Source organism: Pristis pectinata, chromosome 4, assembly GCF_009764475.1.
Source record: "Pristis pectinata isolate sPriPec2 chromosome 4, sPriPec2.1.pri, whole genome shotgun sequence".
Classification (NCBI taxonomy): Eukaryota; Metazoa; Chordata; class Chondrichthyes; order Rhinopristiformes; family Pristidae; genus Pristis; species Pristis pectinata.
Window position 1 is genome coordinate 78,423,323 of NC_067408.1, and position 20,241 is coordinate 78,443,563.

The 20,241-nt window shown below is 40.4% G+C and overlaps 1 protein-coding gene across 7 annotated transcripts in view; it reads left to right on the forward strand.

The window, feature by feature from the left end:
- The window catches only part of dmd (dystrophin), a 1,415,828-nt gene that overhangs the window by 1,346,195 nt on the left and 49,392 nt on the right, over positions 1 to 20,241 (forward strand). For 5 of the 7 annotated variants that reach the window (XM_052015085.1, XM_052015086.1, XM_052015087.1 and 2 more), the window contains 4 exons: positions 4,198 to 4,364; positions 7,782 to 7,893; positions 11,936 to 12,072; positions 16,322 to 16,360. In XM_052015085.1, the coding sequence (XP_051871045.1) occupies positions 4,198 to 4,364; positions 7,782 to 7,893; positions 11,936 to 12,072; positions 16,322 to 16,360 (455 nt within the window). The remainder of the gene's footprint in view (positions 1 to 4,197; positions 4,365 to 7,781; positions 7,894 to 11,935; positions 12,073 to 16,321; positions 16,361 to 20,241) is intronic. The other 2 variants (XM_052015089.1, XM_052015092.1) reach the window with 1 other exon arrangement.

Sequence of the window (20,241 nt, forward strand, 5' to 3'; positions counted from 1 at the left end):
TGCTGCAGTTTATTTTTCCTTGCTCCACCTAGTCTTTCTTTATGCCTCTTTTATTTCTACACTGCACACTAGTGTTGAAGTCTGCTGCTAATGTACTTGGCTCCTGGTGTAAATGTTGACATCCAATCACTTCTGAGTTCTTTCGTCAGCACCTCAGTAAACATTAGGCCATGCCGAGTCTCTAAATATACTCATTGTTTTGTTGGGGCGCTTCATGAGCAAAGTGTAAAGTCATGGCTGATTATTGTACTTCACAGTAACAAATGTTCTTGCTGTTTACGTAGCAGTGAGACCATCTCATGCTCAAGCAGATGTCTGCAATGTGAGGGGTCCATTCTCAACAAAAGGAGCTGGATGACATTTATCTTTGACTTATTCTGATCCAAATGACCCAACAATGCCTTCCACCATAAATGTCAGGAAAAGAATGATTAACTTTCACAAAGGCCTTTTAGAGCAGCACACTCTAGAATCTTGGTTTTGACTTGCCACTTTAGTTAATGAAGTATACAAGTGAGAAAGGAGCATTACCAGAGCTGCAACACTTGTCCATGTCCTTTGAACCAAAGGTAAATACTTATTAATTTTACAGTATTTATTTTTAAAAATGTGCTGGAACTCTGAAATAAAAATAGAAAATGTTGGAAGTACTTAGCAGCCTCTGTAGAGAGAGAAACAGAATTAATGTTTCAATCTAATTAGCTTTTATCTACCTGAAACATTAACCATTTCTTTCTCCAAACCGTTTCTATAAACTTTGCCTGATTGATTCATAGGGGAAGGCATCACTTGGAACCTGACTGTGTCCTGCAGATAACAAGCACCTGTGTTTAATCCCAGATCTGATCTCAGTTAGGGCAGAGGCTGGGAAAGAAAAATCAAATTGGACTGGGATGAGAAGAACCTACCAAAAGATGTTTGTGTTTGCAGATGAGTCCTTAAATAGTTTGCTGGCTCTCGCCAGACAGGATCAGATATAAAGCCCAAGTAATTGGACAAGGTCATTGAGTTATCCAGCACTTGTTAAAAAACTGTACTACAGTCAGAGCTAGTCCACAGCAAATTTAGTTTATGTATTCTGATATATAATTTATGTGCTATATATATATTGAGAATGTCTTTTTATTGTGAAGGCATTAAAAGGCAGTTTTCTGTTATACTGTAAAGTTGCAGTATCTGAGCCCATGGTCTTGGTAGATGGGGATTATACAGATTACAGCACCTCCTCGGAGGTCCAAACTATGCCGGAAAATATAAGCTTCTTATCGCATGCATTACGATATAAAGAAAAAAAATTGCATTTAAATCCTCTTAAATATAAAATGCATTTACCATGAAATTGTGTTCACTGACCAAGCGCATTCATTAAGTCCCAAATCCCTGTGGCTGTTTATGTAAAAAGCGACAGGTGAGAAAGCATAAATGTATTTTTTTTTGAAAACCTTCATAGTTGGTTCGCTCAAGGGAAATAAATTATTGATATCCTCACAGTGTTCCATTTAAATCATTGTGCAATGGTGGCACAGAAGTTAGTTCTGCTTTCTCGTAGCTCCCAAAGACCAGAGTGCTGGTTCTGTAGGTGCTCTGGTTTTCTCCCACTTCCCAAACACATGCTGGTAGACCAAATGGCCTGCAGTAAACTAACCCTGAATGTATACAAGTGGCAGAAAAGATCAGAAAGGGAAGTTGATGAGTGTGTGAGTGAGAGTATAATGCAGGGTTATGGAGAACTAGGACTCATGGGATTACTCTGCTGGGGACTGACAGAGACCTGTAGGCTGAATGGCCTCCTATTTTGTAATACATAAACCGGCACTAAGTTCATAGGTGTTGAGGCTATATAGGTGCTTCACTTGGTTTGTTTGCATATCCTTGGGTACCCCTACCATACAACAGGATAAACACACTTCTTCCTTTCATCAAGCAAAGAAGAACAAGAGTCATTCAATCAACCCCTTACAAAAAGCATAGAAGATAGGAGCAGGAATCAGGCCCGTTGTGGACAGGTGGAACTTGTGATGAAATACAAAATTCAAATGAGTGCATCTATTAATGTTAAATGTTACTTGAGGTAGATGTCCAATAGTTTTGCATTTATGTATTGGTTTGGAAACAGCTCGATAGGAAGTCATTTCCCGAGACTTATGCCCACAGAATTCATGAAGGAAAATAAAAACACAAAAAGACTCTGGGTTTCTGGCTTTTGTCAGGGCTCGGGGGTTATTTGTAACTTGCAGTCTGCAGTGATCAGATGGGTCTCTCTGCATGTTTTCACCCTGCTGTCCTGTCAGAATTGATAATTCTTCAGATGGGGATTGCATCCTGCTCTCATTTGATGTCCAAGCAAGGGAATTTTCCCTTGGGTTTCAAAGAGATTATTCATGTTTGGTGCTCCTCTGTAATTTATTTTTCCAAAAGTAACAGAAACTGCAGTAAAGGATAATTCAGTCGACATGAAGAACAGGTCGACTGCTGTCCATACATCGCTCGCTGTCCGCCCTTGCTGTTTCTGCCAAGGTGGTTCCTGACACAGGCTTCTGCTGGGACTTTGATTCCCTGCATCGCAGTCAAGTGGAGTGCTCTGTAGCAGCTGTCTGGGACCAGGCAGCTGGCTGTACTCACAGAATGGTCCCCTCTTCCCAGACTTACCAGCTCTTCATGGTCATTGAGACTTTCAACATTAAATCCTTGGATCACTTAGGACGTTCGGGGGCGGGGTGGGGGGGGGGAACGTTCTTTAACAGAGAGTAATCTTTTTAATTTTTTGTTAAAAGAATGCTTGTTTAAACAATTAAAATCATTTTGTCTCACTTAATTGAATTGAAGTAAACACTCCAACAGGCAGATTTCTCTGCCTGAGCAGTGGGAGATCTGCAGACTGCTTCAGAAGTCTCATGGTGCTGTACAGTGGTTCCCTACAGCATAAGCAGCCAGGAGGAAGATGTAACTAAAGCCCAACCCAGAACTGGGCTTCTGGATTTCCTCTGGAAAACATTGGGAAGCCTCAGCATTATTGCTGGCGTCTCGTGGGAAGATCTGCCTCAGTAAATTTGGATTCCCAAAAAGCCTGCAGTAAAGCATTATCTGATTGATGTATGACTAGGATCAGAACTTGTGGAGTCAGAGGACAAGGGGCAGAATACTTAGCAAGTTAACTGCTATTTGCAGGGTAGGAGTTAAAACTGCTTAGCCAGATTCTCACAGGGTGGGAAGTGTTATGTCACATAGATCTGAACTGGGAACCTAGTTCATCATTTACATAAACAATTTAGCTTCAAGAATAGGAAGTGCAGGTTTATAATTTACACAGATGTGGCTAATGAAAAGGAGCACTTAAAAAGAGGAAAAAGATATTAATAAACTTGCATCTTGTGCATATAAATTGGCAAATAAATTTCAAAGTAGACAATAGTGACTTCAGTAGAAGCAGTAATTTAAACAGGGGTACCAACTTGCTATCCTCCATTTAATGCTGTAGCCGATTACCTAATTTCCCTGCACCATGTGGTTCATTTGCCTGCTAGGGTTTGGTATTGAATAAAATTGGTTTTGGTTCAACACTTAGGAGGTGGCTTATGAAATTGTTCCTGTTTAGATCAGGAGTGCAATCTGAGGACTGATTGTTCTCGTCATTTTAAGTGAAATGCATGACACCTTCCGTAAAACACCCAATGTGATTCATTTACAGTAATGCATGAATTATGTAAACCTCACTGCTGCAATAATTTTGGTATCTGGAAAACAAAGAGCATACCCAGCTTCAGCTTCTCCATCCTTCAATTGCATACCTTGTGCAGGAGACGCATCAATGGGGAATGGGTGTAGGTCCATTTAGTTTTCTCTGGTAAACTGCTTGATATTGGCTTGGTTCTGCAGGAAATCAGTACGACTGATCCAATTAGTTCATGTTTTCTGTGGCCATTGGAATTATATTCACGAGTTGACCACTTACTGTAGAGTTGTCTCCTTTTGTACTGTACTCTACGTAAATATACAAGGAAAGAAAAAGCAAGCTGTTCACTACCTTAGGTGACAATGATGATGAAAACTTCCAGTTGCTATTGAGTCATTGCTGTTTAGAAATTTTATCTGTTGATGAATTAAGAGGTGCAAAGGTGAATTACAGTACCTGCCAGGGCAAGCATAACTTTCCATGTCAAGTTATTTCTCTGAATATCTTCTCTCTTCTCTCCAAAGGCCAATAATAAGCCTGAGATTGAGGCAGCTTTATTCTTGGACTGGATGAGGCTGGAGCCTCAGTCTATGGTCTGGATGCCAGTACTCCACAGAGTGGCAGCAGCTGAGACAGCCAAACACCAGGCCAAGTGCAATATTTGTAAAGAATGCCCCATCATTGGATTCAGGTACAAGTATACCCTTTTCTGTTTCTTCCCTAGTGATCTAAAATTACTGCCTAGTTGAAATCATTCTAAATACATTCAATTTTAGCACAACCGAATGGGACAGTTGAAATTGACTTTATTCATATTGGATATTTTGTACCTTCAAAGAAACAGAGAGAGGGGATGTTTTATCCATGTTAGAGTAAGGTGGAGCTCTATTTATCCTGTTCAAAAAAAAACCACAGAAGTAATTAAAACCCAATCTTAGCTCTTGGTTTCCTGTATGGTTCTGTTAGTTTTGTGGCATTGCCTCCCTGCACCTACAGCGTCTTCTGCTGAAAGCAACGTAAGTAGTGAAAGCAAGTGAATAACTAATAATTGGAGTGTACCTGCCTGATATCCAGGGTTTGTTACAGGTTGTGTGTTACGGAATCTGGCACCTTTGAAATTGGACCAGTTTTCTCATTTTCCCTTCTGGCCCTGTGAGACAGCCAGGGGCAGAGGCACAAACAAATCTGGAGGAGAAGTCATGGCATTGTTGCTGATTTGCAGGATTTTCAAGCCTTATATATTGGTGTTTTCAATTAACTGTTATGCACTTGTAGACATGACCTCTATTCACAGTTTCTGCAGATCAAATGATGCTTCACGAATCATTTTGTACTGTCCCTGAACCCAAAGCCTTAAGCAGCTCTCTTCCCTTCATCAGGCAAGCTTGTGCTGTCTCTCATGCATGGGCTTTAGAAACAAGACTTTTGTCTTTTTTCCACTGTTAGGCAACTTTCCATTCAGCCTCCCTGACAGCAAGTAAATTTAACCAAGCCCTTGAATGGAAAGCGCAAAACATCCCTACGTGCCAGGGGTGGTCAAGCTGAGATTACAGCTGTCTAGTCTTTGTGTTATTCAAGTACACAAAATAAATGACATGCACCTGGAGGGCAGCAAGTGGCGACTTACCTTTAGGTGGCCATGGCAACCTTAGGCCGAAGTCACAGTGCAGGCATTCCTGTGCAAATAGAAAGACTCACTTGGAGCAAACACGAGAGTTTGCTAAAGGCATTGAAAAGTTGAAGTGATATATCAAAGTTTGTAACACTGTTCCCTGAAATAGTTTAAGGAGTATTATCATCAGCAGAACAAGTAGCTGCCTTTCCCTATGCAAGAGAATTCAACAAATATAGGCTGAGGGGATAACAGGAAGAATGTGATCAGATTACGATCGGCTCGACTTCTGTTTCAGAAACAAGAGGTGGAAGTATTTTCTAAGTGATCTGCTGTCAAACATTGCAGCGGAACTAACATGTGACAAAATTGAAACATTTGGAAGGGGCGAGGGGTGGAAGTTGGATGGTGCTGGCCTGCAGGTGGGAACTAAGTATAGGAGGATGTTCCTGCAGTGGACCAGGCAGGTTCAAGACCTGCAGGCCGTCGAGCACACAATTCACCAACAGAGCTGAAAATCAAGTTTAGGTCAACGTGCAAAGGAGCTGGAGGAACTCAGCGGGTCAGGCAGCATCGACGGAGGGAAATGGACAGTCGACGCCTTGGGCCGAGACCCTCCATCAGGACTGGGAAAGAAAGAGGGGAGAAGCCAGTATAAAAAGGTGGGGGGCGGGGGGGGGATGAGAGAGCAAGAGCTGGCAGGTGATAGGTGAGGGAGGGGGAGAGTGGGAATGATGCAAGAAGCTGGGAGGTGAGAGGTGGAAGTGACAAGGGGCTAAAGAAGATGGAATCTGATAGGAGAGGACAGTGGACCATTGTGTTGCTGACCCTGGCCCGTTATGTAAGTTAGATGGGAGGAGATGTCATCAGGCGGTGGTGACAGAGTGGAGCTGGATTGCTGTATTGGTGGTTGGAGCAGTGCTGCTTCCTGTGGCTCACCAGGATGGATCTGAAAACAAACAACTTAAATTTTGTTGGTAAGTGCAAGAGGCTGCTGAAGATTGCTGAGCTGGGCAGTTCAACGCCCCGTCTGTCAAAGATTTTAGCAAGTTAGCAATCTCACTTCACTGGGGAAAACAAGTTACGGGAATGTTTGAGACAGATTGTAACTCGGGCAGCATTTCGACTGGCTGGGGTCTGAATGGAATTCCTGCAGGTGGCTTCATTCGAGACCAAGTCATCTTAACTCAGCAGGATCAAAGCTGTACTGCTGGGCTTCTGTTTAAAAGTTAATGCATTGGCCCGTGACTGCCTCTTGGGTCAGTCTGATCGTATGTGAGTGGATATTTATTGCTCCGAAGTCCCAGTCACCACCCTGACAGGTATTTCCATCTTGTCACAGGTTTCCGTTTCTGTTCCCCCCTCCTACCACAGTTGTCGCCGTGCTAATTTTCATTATCTCTTAACTTGATTCGTCCTGACTTCATCTGTACTGTGTACTGGCCAGTCCCAAAATCTGTCCTGATGCCAAGTTCTTATTCTGTTTTCCCCTTAATGTTCACAGACTTCCACAGGTTCTTATTTATCAAATTTTAATCATTGCCTTCGGCCACAGATCCCTCCAGTGTCTCATCACTCTCTTTACTACTCCGCTGACACTCCATCGTTATTGGTGAGGGCATCTTCCAATTCTGCGAGTCCACTATGAGAGCACCATCGTCACAAGGCCCACTTCCGCACATAAATGTTCACTGAAGCTCCAGTCAACGAGGAATGCTCAATAAATGACTCCTTTGTGAGATGTAGGCATCGCTGGCAAATCCAGATTATATTACCCATCTCTAATTGCTCTTCAGGTTCCCGCGTCATGGTGGTGTGTGAGCTGAAGGGTGCTGGTGTTCCTGCACCTGCCTTTATTGTCCAGCCAGGTGGACTTAGGAGGTTCTGTTGAAGAAACCTCAGTCATTTGTGGTGGTGCATCTTGGTGGCACACTCAGCTGCTGCAATGGGGAAGGGAATGCCTAAGGTGTTGATCAGGTTAGCAAATAATTACAAAGGGGCAGACTATGAATGGGAAGAAACTAGAAACCAGAGGCAGGGCAGAGCAAATCGGGTGTCCGGGAAGGTGATGAAACCAGGGAATGAATTCCAGGAACTTGGGCCTGACAGAGACATGCAGTGTGAGTTTAGGCAGAATTTGAATTGCTGTGTTCTAATTTTTTTTTTCTGGCCAGATTGGGGAACAATTTTCTGTAACCCAGGACACCTGTCAGCAGGTATTGGCAGTATTGTGATCAACTGTAATTTTACAAAGCTGCCACTAGATCACTGATAGATACAGTATTCTCAATGGAAATGAGTAAAAACAATCTAATCCAAGTTAGCTGATCTCACCCAAAGCAGTTAACAGTGTGTTAACGTTGACTTCAGCTGCTCTGATCCAAGTAAGGTAAAACAAAGCAGGAAGCCTTTGGCCTGTCATCCCGAGTGAATTATATTTGGATTCAGGAAGTGCAAAAAATGTACTCTAATCTTTGTGCACCTTTTTGCATGCAGATACCGGAGCTTAAAGCACTTTAATTATGATGTCTGCCAAAGTTGCTTCTTTTCTGGTCGAACAGCGAAAGGTCATAAAATGCATTACCCGATGGTGGAATACTGCACACCGGTAAGTGGTGAACCGTAAGCATTCGAAAGCAACATCAGAAAAAGGTGACAGCTTAGTCTTCAGAATATTTTGTTTGCTTTATCTTTCTGTATATTCTACTATTTTGAGCCCAGCCTGATTGGTAATTCTCTGAGAAACCTGTGACAATGTTTTAGTCTCTTAATGAAGAATTAAAGAGTGTAATCAGCCAGGTTCGCAAATGTACTGAGGCCCTCGGTGTGCGATAACATTATGCAGGGAGTGCCCTTGAAAGTATGTCCAATAGCCACTACTTTTCAGAAGCATTTCATTGGCTATAAAGTGATATGAGAAATGGTGAGGTTGGGAAAGGTTCCATACAAACACTAGTTTCTCTCACTTTCTCCCCCTTTTTCACTTTTATGTTTTGCTCTTTTCTTTGTGTCTCACTCTTCTCCTTCCCCCTTTTTCCCCTTCTCCCTCTCTTTCACAGCCTCTCTTATTCTTCCCTTCCCATCTCTTTTTTTCTTTATCTTTGCAAACAGTTGATGAGGTCACTCTTACCGATTTGGCCACTGATTCCCAGTCATTTGTTCTGCACTAATCTTTGGTGCTAAAATTATCTCTGATGTCTTCAAGAGAGGAAGAGAAATTTATCATTAAGGAATAAAAAGGAGAAAGAGCCAAAGAGAAGGCCAGGAAAACAAAAGTTGCAATTTGATGTCATCAAAATTAGATTCGTATCACCCTGTCCTGGTTGAGAGTCCACTGTTTCACTGTTTCAACTTTTTCACTGCAAGAAGGCATACAATTTTTTCTACTTGTTCAATATTTCATCTGAGAACTGTCGTTCAGAATCTTGTTTGTATGGGGTTGGCAAAATTTGTCAACAAAGCACAACAAAAAAAATTCATCCTCTGTCATTAACCATGTGTGACATTATTGCATTAATAACTTGTCATTTTCAGCTTTATTGAGGAAACTGTTGAGAACTACTGTGGGGACCAAAATCCAATTATTTTCTTTTAATGAAGTCCTCACTGCATTTGTAAAATGAATTTTGGAGCCACATAATTCCTCCTTCATCATCTGGAAATATCCAGAATTTCCATCATGTACATTGCAAATTGATTGCACTGAAAAATATTCCTTGGTATTTTTTTCAGGATAAAGAATGTAAGATTAATGTAATTTATTGCGTAGTCAGCTTTTCTGCATTTAATGCAATTGAGTTATGATGTGTTGCATCAACATGTTTAAAATATGAAAAGGGAATATTTAAGAAAAGATCAAAACACTCTTGAGATAATGTCCTTTCACTTGAGATTTCTTCATATTGAGTTTGACATATTGCAGCATGTTTCCTGCCATATTTTTGTTTTTATGAATTGCTGTAGCAGTCTGAAAGCAAATGCCTGGGAAATTGAAGATGTACTTTAGCTGAAAGTCTTTAGAGTGTGAAGATTAATGGAGTTTGTGTTTTCATTCCTTCAATGTAATTCGAATAGTATTCTTCAATTATGGAGCCATTTCCAGTGGCAGCTATTTTATTTCTTTTTGATAACTTCTAGAGTTAAACGTGGATGGTTGCTCAAGAGGTTGGAAACAAATAAACCAGGAATGTCAAACTTATTTTATATTGTGAGCTTGATCAACATCCTGGCACTTAGCATAGTCCACATACAGCAGAAGTTATTTGGACAAACTGCAGTAAAAATCAGCATGAATTTTGCCTCTTTTTTTTCTATCAGTTTCTGAACTTGAGATCTTGTAACTGATCTGCATTGGTGCAAAATCATTTCTGTAGTGTCTGTTGCTGCATTTATCGACATCCCTTGTGACACCCGAAATCAGCACTGGATCACTTCAAAAATACAGTAAAAGTCTGTATAAGGTAGCTGTAGGCAGATGCACCGCATAAGTTTCGAGTGAATGTTTGGTTTTGCTTAAGAGGCAGAGAGGAAGGCACTGATGAAGAAGTAGATGGTGGTTCCATGGCACTGCAAGTATTGCAGCTGCCTCACAGTTCCACTGCCCAGGGCTCAATTCTGACCCCAGGTGCTCTCCGTGTGGAGTTTGCAACATTATTCCTGTGACCGAGTGAATTTTCCTCAGGTGCTGCACTTTACTCTCACGTTCCAAAGGTTGGTTGATTAATTGCTTCTGGAGGAGGTGGATGGGAGGAGAATCAAGATGGTGTTAATGAGCACAAATAGGTTACAGGGAAAGAAATGGGATTACTGTGAGAACTGACATTACCTGAATGGACTGAATGGCCTTCTCTGTAATAAGGACATAATTTGAAGCTGGGCTGATCAGCCTATCCCATCAGCTGCCCACCATTGTAGACTTCTTCCAGCCTGCACTCAGACCTCCTGCATTTAACCACCAATATTTACTGGCAAAGCAACATGCCACATTAGGTTTCTGGAGATGCAACGAGCAGCAGCAGTATTTCTCTGCTACTGAAATGAGGGTTAATTTCAGGTGAAGCTTGGACTTCAATTCTGGCAAAGAGATACCCACCTCACTGAACGGTTTGGTGTGTAGCTTGTCAAAAATTCTCCTTCATAGAAATGGTTTGATAACCTTTGCTCATGCCAGATTTTGATGCAATTTCCTCGTGGAACTATGAGCGGCTTAGTATTTACACAAAGACGTAGATGCCCCGTGGTAATAGTCAGCAAGGCAATACAAAGCTGTGGTAATCCCCACAATAAACGTTTGGACCTGACACTGCTCGTGCTTTCCCATTCATTTCCATGGAGTGTGAAGTCTGTCAGAAACTAAAACAAGTATCAGTTAATTTCTTTAAAGCTTTTGAGTGTTTCTGGACTTTAAAGCCTTTAAATACCAGTGCTATTTCAAAAAACTGAGCTTTGTTTAATTTTATTTGTTCATGTCACATGGTTTGTTTCCAGCCATCTTTGAATGTTGTATTCTTTTCATACACCTTGTGCTTGCAAAACAAGCTCACAGGCTTTCATTCATGCTTTCAAAGAAATACAGAAATACAACACTGATTCCCTTATTTCTTTACTGAGAGCTGATATTTTCTGAGAGGCATATTTTGTTCCGTTTAAGAGAGGGAATCAAATAGTTTTAGCAAATGCTGTGGTCAGAGCTCAAAGACAATTAGTTTCACTGGGAGCAGCTCCCACTCATGGTGTGACCCTATTGTTATTCCCTGGCTGAAGGAAATAGTGTGGACAGCACCACCACATTGCTTGGTCCTTCCTCCATTTTCACTTAAAGCCTGATGTCCCAAGCCCAAGTTTGCTGCTTTCTCCCTGTCCTATTCCTGATGCTTAGAAACCCTGAATCCAAGTTTGCTTTCTTTTGTCCTGCCAAAGCACCACTATAGTCACCCTTGTTTTCAGCCATTCTCCTCAGTCTCTTGACCTCCTCTCCCTCAACCTCCTATTTCTGTCCCCACTCTCTTTTTCTCCTCTACTTGTTTCCAATTCTACTGCTCCATCTCCTCCTCTTCCCCCACCCACCCCCCCACCCCCCCACCACCACACCTGCCCGGAAGAGGTAAAGGGCATAATTCAACGTTTGTTTCGACCCTGCATCAAGACTGTGTGTCTGATACAGAGACGAGAGCCTGATGCAGGGTTTCTACCAGAAATATCGTTACACACCTTTTGCCTCCATGTATACTGCCACTAAGTTCTAATTTTTTGTTAAGTTTTTGTTCCTTGCTCTTTATCTCTTGCCTGTTTCTCTCTTGCATTCCAGGAGCTATATGTTTGATGCCCTGGTATAAATGGTCAAAAATTGCAACCAACTTGTGACGGCACATGGGAGCCATTTTATTTGTTGCCAACATAACCCCTGCCCAAGAATTGTTCCAGCGTCACGTTTAGCTGGAGCATGGATCACTTCAGTGACGGGGTTGTCTCCTTCATTATTTACTCTGTAGTGTAATAGGGTACAAAGCTCTAACATATAACTCCTTTATTAAATTTCAGTGGTCGTTCAGAGTTTCATTACATGATTCTCGTTTGAAGGTGTAGGCAAAATAACAACATCCATGTGTAACGTCATTTCAAATATAATTTACTGTTTATATTTCTTTCAGACAACTTCAGGAGAAGATGTCCGAGATTTTGCCAAGGTTTTAAAAAACAAGTTCCGAACAAAGAGGTACTTTGCAAAACATCCCCGGATGGGATATCTGCCGGTGCAGACAGTTCTGGAGGGGGATAACTTAGAAACGTAAGTGGATCACATTTTATTCCAATAATAATAATTTTATTTTGTGAATATAACAGGGACTGCTATTTACACCAGGTGTGGTAAGTGAACATAAACCCCCCACACACCAGAACTACTTTAATCACAAGCTTTTATTGTAGATCAAACCAAACCAATGTTGACATTGTTAAGGATGAATAATCTGCCATTAGAAGGATTGGAGAAATTATTCACATTAAGTGTTGAATTAGGTTTGAGTTGTCAAAATTAGCATGGCTGTTTTAAGTTTGATCAAATTTGGATTCTTGCCTGATTTTGCCTTGTTTACTGTGCACTGCTGGCTATTTGCCTCTTGCTTCCTCCATAAAGGCAACTGCTAGTCATGAATAGTGTGAGCAGCTGAGTAGAACTACCCCGCTAGTTGGTTAAAGTACTTTATCATTTTCAGAAAATTGTGTACGTTTTGTCCTGGTGCATGGATTGATTCATTTTGATTCACGTGGTGATGAGGTGAATAACATGTTATTGTGTCTTCTTTGTTCTACCATGTGCAGTGTAACTTTGAAATGGAGACCTGTGCAGCTAGATTTGTGAAACAACGTTTCCCATGGTATGAGGTTGAAATGGGAACTATGTGTGTTTTCAATACTGTTTTTAAAGTGGATTTTTGGGGATTGTTGGAAAAGTGATGTTTAATTTTAGGAGTGAATTTCCTCTCAAGCTTAATGAAAAATTTGGTTAAGCATAACTGGTGGTGGCCATGCTGATAGAGACAGCAACTTGCCCATTTGCTCTTCGCATGTTCTCAGCTACAAATATGAAGCACCCAAGACAAAGGAAAGAATATCTACAAACTTGTTGTGATAGTTGGAGTATTGAGCTTTATCTCAAGTTTGCACTTCTTGGAATGACTGCTGGAAAAATCACAAAACATCCCTTCTCGTTAAGGTGACACACTGCAGAGGTAACTTCACTTCCGTGAAATGCCAGTGGAAGTTTCCCATGATCTATATTGTTCTGAGATCGAAGCACTCAACTTGTCGGTTTCAGGTGCTGTTGGTTTTGTTGACATCCATTTCTCGGTTTATGCTGATTATACCAGGAATATGAATGTTCCTCATGCTTCCTTTTCTTTCACAGCCTTTACCTTTGTGGCCTCATCAACTTAATTCTTACATTCTTTAATATCAACTGTTGACATGCACGGCCAGATGTACATGGAGAAGTGTTATAATCATCACTCTCCCCTTTTGTTCACTATGACAATAAGGATACAACAGTGATCCACCACTTGATCAAGATGATCAGTTTAACCACGAGCAGCTACAACAGCAACCTGCATTTAGGTGGTGGTCCTCATCACTGAGGACTTTGCAGAGGAGAGAGGGGGTCCCAACAGGAGATGAAGGATTACGCTGGAGACTGAAATGAAAGTTGCTAAACCAGTTTCAGTGAATATAAAAAGAATGCAAATGTGAAAACTTCACTGTTGAGAGTTCAGTGCTATTGAGTGAAGCATGAGCCCAAATCAATTAGTTCCCTCTGGAGATTCGTCCTCCCATATTCTAAGATCAAACAATTGTCTGACCGCAGTTAATGTACAATTAATTTGATGCAACATATGGAAAGGGTGGGTGTAAGTCAGCTTCTTCCCATCACAGCAATGAATGCATGGCAGGGCAATATACTAACTAAACCATACATGCTTGTAAGGGCACAGTTTGAATTCATAGTGTATCCTGAGTAAGCTGACCTGAGGTAAAAATTTTGTCATGTCTGTTATTAAATTTGATGGTCCAATATTTATGTCTCATGGAAAATTTGGGAAAGATTTTGATTCTTCATTGCTGTCTTAAGACTCACTGGGGTGTGTGGATGTTGGGTGAGCATAGGATTGGACAAGGCGATGATATTTCCCTAATTTTCAAATCTCTTTTCAAAACCCATCGGCTCTGTTTCCACAAAAAGGAATGGTCACTTGAGCAAGATGACCAGCTTGAATCCTACATCAAAGGAGAAAAGAAAATTAGACTGTGTGGTGGAAAAATAAGTGAATGAAAGACTGAAAGATTTTAAGGTTAAGGTATATGGAAGCATCCTGCAATTGAGTAAGTCAACTGTTACTGAAGATGGATCCTACTGTTTTGTGGGCCTACCTATGAAGAAGCCAACCTCAGTTGTGAAATTCACCTCCGTTCTGTTGGAAGATGTGATCTCTTAGAACTGCACTTCACTGGGGCACTTTCCCTATGGAATACAAAATGATAAAGAGAAATGGGAGAAGGCTGGAAAATACTTCTGGAGATTTAAGAGATGGATTGTTAGAAACTGTGTGACATTCCTCTGCTGTTACAAAGGAGTCAGCAGCCGGTTTATTCTGAAAAGTTAAGGGCTCTTGTTTGAGATTGTGGTGAGAAGAAACACAAACTCACTGGCTGTCCATAAGGTAGTATCGTCCACAGTCATTTGTAATTTTGATTCTATATAGTAATTGAAATTTGTTGCCAGCTGCCACTGTGGGAAAATCAATCCTTTGATGGGTTGTGAATGCCAAAATGTAAAATGTAAATTATGACGAAGTGGGTTATGGTAGGTCTCCTTATCCCAGCCCCCATTCATTTTCTATTGTGAATTTATTTAATTTTTTACGTCCATTAGTTTGACCACATATTTACTGTGCTCTATTTTTGTGGTAAGAAAAGAAAAATTAGAGCAGAGTGCTTCCTTCACTGTATCGTGGGGTTGGGAACAGATAGCAGCAAATTATGTAGCATTTGCGATGCTGTTATCATCTGCAGAATGTAAATGTCAATGATCCTGCTGGGATTATTACTGAGGGGCAGGAAATGACTCGGGAAGGGTTTTATATGATAAATTGAAGATGGTTTTGAAATTAGGCTCTGGAGACCACCAAAGAAAGATGCTGCAGCTTTAACCCTTGAAATGTCACACTGAATGCCTCAATGATAGTGCAGGTTTCTGTAACAGTTTGTCCTGCTGATTGATTTTGTGTGACAACTGTAAGCTGGACAGCATTCACATTGTTTCTTGCAAAGTAAGCCCAATAGTCAGCATCATAGATTAATCCAAGGTAATTAAGTGAAAAATGTGGACCATCTATCAATCTGATCTGAATAATTTTAAGTCATGATTTTTTTATTTTTATTTGTGGCTAATTAGCCATTTATTATTACCTTGGTAAACCCGGGTGTAAGGGTTAATGATTTTGCTGTATAACCCTTGGCCTGTACAGTTCTTGTGCTTCTGTTGGGCATACAATGACCCTGTTCTTATGCGGTAAGTATCCAGTCAAATCCCTATGACATAATGTAAATAATGAATGTCTGTTAGATGAATAAAATTCCATATTTGTGTCATTGGGAATAAGTCGATAACTTCAGTTAAGGCATGCATGCACACGGACAACCTGTGGTTGGGGCATCGTGAATAGCTGGATCAGAAAGTGGAATGGATTACATTTGTCCAGAAGTATTAACCCAGTATATTAACAGTGGAGGCTGAAATGGCACACAACAGCTCATGTTCGTTGAACTATTTTAGTAATGTTTGCAGTAAATCTTCAATGCTTTATGAAGGTGCGTGTTCTTAAGAAAGCTGAGTAAATGTGCTGGCACAATGTGATACAGAGCCAACCCAACCAGATGGTCCTATCTTCTACCCTCAGTTAATAGATCCCAATGAGTAACATGGAAACATACCAGTCAGCGTCCAATCTCCCAGCCCAAGAAAGGGAAAATACCCCAGGGCTCCATGTCTCAGTGTTTCTTTGTTTAGTCATACTGGAAAGTGTCGAATGAGGATGGAAGCAAACTTATTGATAAATAGCCTGTTAGTGGTCAGATTTTGGGTTAGCAGATGAATGATTATTGCTTTAGTGAGACAATATAGGATTACTGACAACCCCCCACTCCCACCCCCACCACAGAATGGAACCCCATTAAAAGTCATCGCTTTCATGTGTGGCAAGGAGTAAATTGCGTAGAGGTGGACAATGTAATACAGCTGCTCTCAGTTTTGCATGTCTTAAATTTATTGATTTTTAATATCATTGAAAAATCAGTTTCTTTTCATCGTTACTGTTGCAGAAGATTTGCATGTCAGCATGTACATAGTATACTGTTTCTTTATATTGCTTCCATGGTCATTCACATTGCTGTTTTTTGCTGCCCTTTTTCCCCTCTTTTTTTATGCTTGATGCATTTCCCCTGAGTTTCAGCTGCCTCTTCATCTCCACATTTTTGTCTTGCAGTCCTGTTACTCTGATCAACTTCTGGCCAGTAGATTATGAGTGAGTACCTTCTGTACACATCTGCATCCTTCTTTATTTATTTTCCTTTTATAAAAATATATATTTGTACGGTTGTAAGTTCCCGAGGATTCTTTTTGCTTGGCTGTGTTTGCTTTTGTACAAGAAGTTGTGTTATTAAATTTTTGAAAGTTAAAATGCTTTTGATGACAACTTTATCTAGTTACAAGATGCTTAAAATCATTTCCTACATGAGCACTGGGTGGTGCATTTAACACTTTCACCTCAACTTTTGTTCATTTCTAGCCTGGAATGATGGTGACCAAATTTCCTCTGCCTGCCATTTGTTGAGATCCCATATGAAATGACTTCAGGAAATTTCAATCCACTTGCTTGTGCCCATGGTCTCCCAACTCAAAACTGCTCTTAATCCAGCAGTTTTTGGCACTGAATTAGAAAGATGAAAGGAGGTTGAAACCCTAACAGTGCATTGATTGGTACTACCCTTGAATTAACTTAGAGACATGTTGTAGCAGTTTGACTTGAGTGGTAGTACTAAATTGGCAGTACTGCATTAGCCACTTGCTATTCACTAGCTTGCTATGGAACTGATGTAAGACCATCTATTTTGCACCACAACCAAATATGAATTTCGATTGCATTGTTTGTATAAAGTTGAAGTATATTTACCTAACGATTGGCACTGACAATGGGTGTTGGAAATAGTCAAGAGTAGCACTCCCCATCCTTGATGTCCCTCACCTGAAGGAGCACAAAATTATCACCCAAGCTATCAGAAGTAAAATAGTATCTTTCTTGTAACCTTTAAACTTTCACGAGAAGTTTGCTCTCTGCTGCAGTGGATTTCCTGGAAGTTCCGAGGAATAACTTGAATGTTATAATCACCTGGTTAAAACACTAATATGGAAAAAAATTGCCGTTGATCTTCCACAGATTCAATTATCCCTGAATTGGAAGGGATTCTTTCCCTCACGTCACCAGTGGAACAGTGAAAATGCATGGTTAATGTGGTTCCTGAAATTATAGACTTAATACAGATGGTACAGCACTACTTTGGGCACATGAATGCAAATCATTAAAGTACACAACAAAAGAAACCGCTCATTAGGTGTCTCTTGCAAGGTTTTCCTCTGCTGGAGATAATGGATAATGAGTTCAGATAATGCAGCTTTCCGAAAGCTGTAACTTAAAATTGTTATTTATGGTTTCAAATTTGCTATGCCTTAAACTGGAAAGTTTGGTGTTTTTATTTCCCAAAAGATAAGCTCTGTCTGGATAGAAGTTCTTCTTTGTTGACACTTGCACACTATTACATACCTTCAGCTCTCAGGCATGCAGCCACAAAATAGTACAGTACAAAATGAGGCAACTCAGTCTGTTGGGTCTGTGCTGGCTCCCTTGAGGAGCAATCCAATTGATCCTGTTCCCTTGCACATTCAATATATATCTGCCATCTTTTCCCCTTGCAAGGATTTATCCCTTTAAAGACTAGTATTCAATTTATGTCCATCCCTCTGTCAGGTACTACCTTTCAAATGTAGCCACTCGTTGGATAAAAGCAAGTTTTTTTAATGTTGTTTCAGGTTCTTTTGCTGATTACCTTGTTTAATCCTGCACATCATACATGAGAAAGGATCTTTGTGTTTTAAATGAGGTGCAGTGGAGTTTTTCTAGAATGGTGCTAGGGAAGGCAGCAAATTTTATGGGGCAATTTATAGGGATGCTCAAAATCATGCACTGTTTTGATGGAATAAATGAAGTGGAATTACTTCCAGCAGCAGAAAGGTCAGCAGTCATATGAGACACAGTAAATGCAATTATCAAGAAGAACCATTTGCGACAGTTTTTAATGTACTGAGTTGAGGTTATCCGAAATAAAACCAGAAAATGCTGGAGTTGCTGATCAGGTCAGGCAGAATCCGTGAAGAAAGAAGCAGAGTTAATGTTTCAATTCAAGGACCTTTCATCAGAACTGCACTGATGTGATCTGAATTGCTCTGATTTAGTGGTGAGAACTGAGTCAATGATAACTTGAGGGAAATTGCAAGGTATGTCAAGGGGGAAACTGTCAGCCAGGGTGAAATGGCTATGGGTGTGACTAAGTTGGTTAGACTTTTCAAAGGTTAGCCCAGACATGATAAGCTGCACTGTGTGACTCTTTGACTGTTCCATCAACAGCATGGCACTAATGATAGAACATTAAAAAGGATAAATTTGATTTCTTAGAGCAGTTTCCCTCCTCCTTTGACTTGCTCTTTGCTTTGAACATGCGTCAAGCAAGCAAATGACAGCAGGCAGCATGTTATTGCCAGTGCCTGGTAATAAATGCTCATTTGTGTTAGTTCTGTGCCAATGCGAGAGAAAGCTGGAAATAAATAGATGAGCAATATACTAAAATTATTCTTTTTAATTTACAGAAAATTCTGCAGAGTTAATGACAAGTTATACTTGCATTTTTTTACTGTGGATTTCCCTTTAAGTATATGTATGCATACCATAATTTTAGAACTCCAGCCTGTCTGTCCCAAACACTTAATCTCAAGCTCTGAAGTCAATTTGTTAAAGAATTGCACGTTTGGACCTCTGAACTTGGACTTTTTCCTTCGTTATCTTCATTCCTCCAATTCAAATCCCTTGACGTTATATCTGTTATTTATGTTAATAGAAATGTTTCTATTATTCGTGTCCTTGGTTTTCTTTCATCAAAAGTGCTGGAATGTGTTTGGTTCAGCTTCGTTTCAAGTGCATTGAAGGGAATTGAATTTGTGTTTATCAGAAATATCAGCAATAGACATGCATGTTAAAAATACTTGCAAGTAGAACGTAATAATTATAGGAGATGAGTTATAATTATTTAATTCAAGTAAACGAGGAATGGAGTGAATAACATTGATGACACCGAACTCTACCTCAGCTGCCTTTCCCCATATTGCCAGTCTAAATTTAAATCTCCAAATTGTCCATTGAGCAAACAAAATTTTCTGGTCGCCAACTTTATCCCTCTCCCTATCTGAGGCTCAGCCAGACTATTCACAACTCTTCTGTGTTATTTAATTCTGAACTACACATCAGACACGGTCAGTAAGCCTGTCTTTCTGCCTCGAAGTGATGCCCAGTTACACTTTACCTGATTCACTGTTGAAGCCCTCATCTATGCACGTTACCTCAAGAAGAAACTATTTAATGTAACACGCTGGTCTTCCACATCCTTCCCTCCATAAACTTGTTATTGCAAAATATCTTGCTCCCAACTTGAACCAAATCATATTCACCCAACACTCCTGATTTACCTCAGTTGCCACTTAAGTAGTTCCTTTATCTTAAAATTTCTTTGCCTTACTTTCAAGTCTGTCTGTAAATCACCCCTCACTGACTTTGTAATTATCTCTAAATCCATATTGCTCTGAAATATCAGTGCCCTTTACCATTCCTGTCTCTTGGCTGTGCCCTATTTTAACCTCTCCAGCATTGCTGGACGTATCTTCAGATTTTACCCTTTGGAATTTTCTCATTACACCTCTCCATCTCTTTCCTCATTTAAGGAGCTGCTTGAAACCTATCTCTTTGACCAAGCCTTTGGTCATCTCTGTGGCTCATTGTCAAATCTCGGTTGTCAATCCTCTGATGAAAGATCCATTGTATAAGTTGTTGCTTCGAAAACTGCACTTGGCCAGGATGCACCCATTTGGAACAATGAAATAGATATAAATAAATCTAACTTTTACTGCCAAGCACTCTTTGATAGACCATGCATAAATGGACATCATAATGGGATTGTTTCCTTGTCACCCTTTACTGGATTGTAACCATGGGAAGATTTGTCATGTGTTTCAGATAATTGTATTCAGATAGCTTTGGTAAATTGTTATCATTGGGAGGAAATAAAACTGGTACTCGTGCAT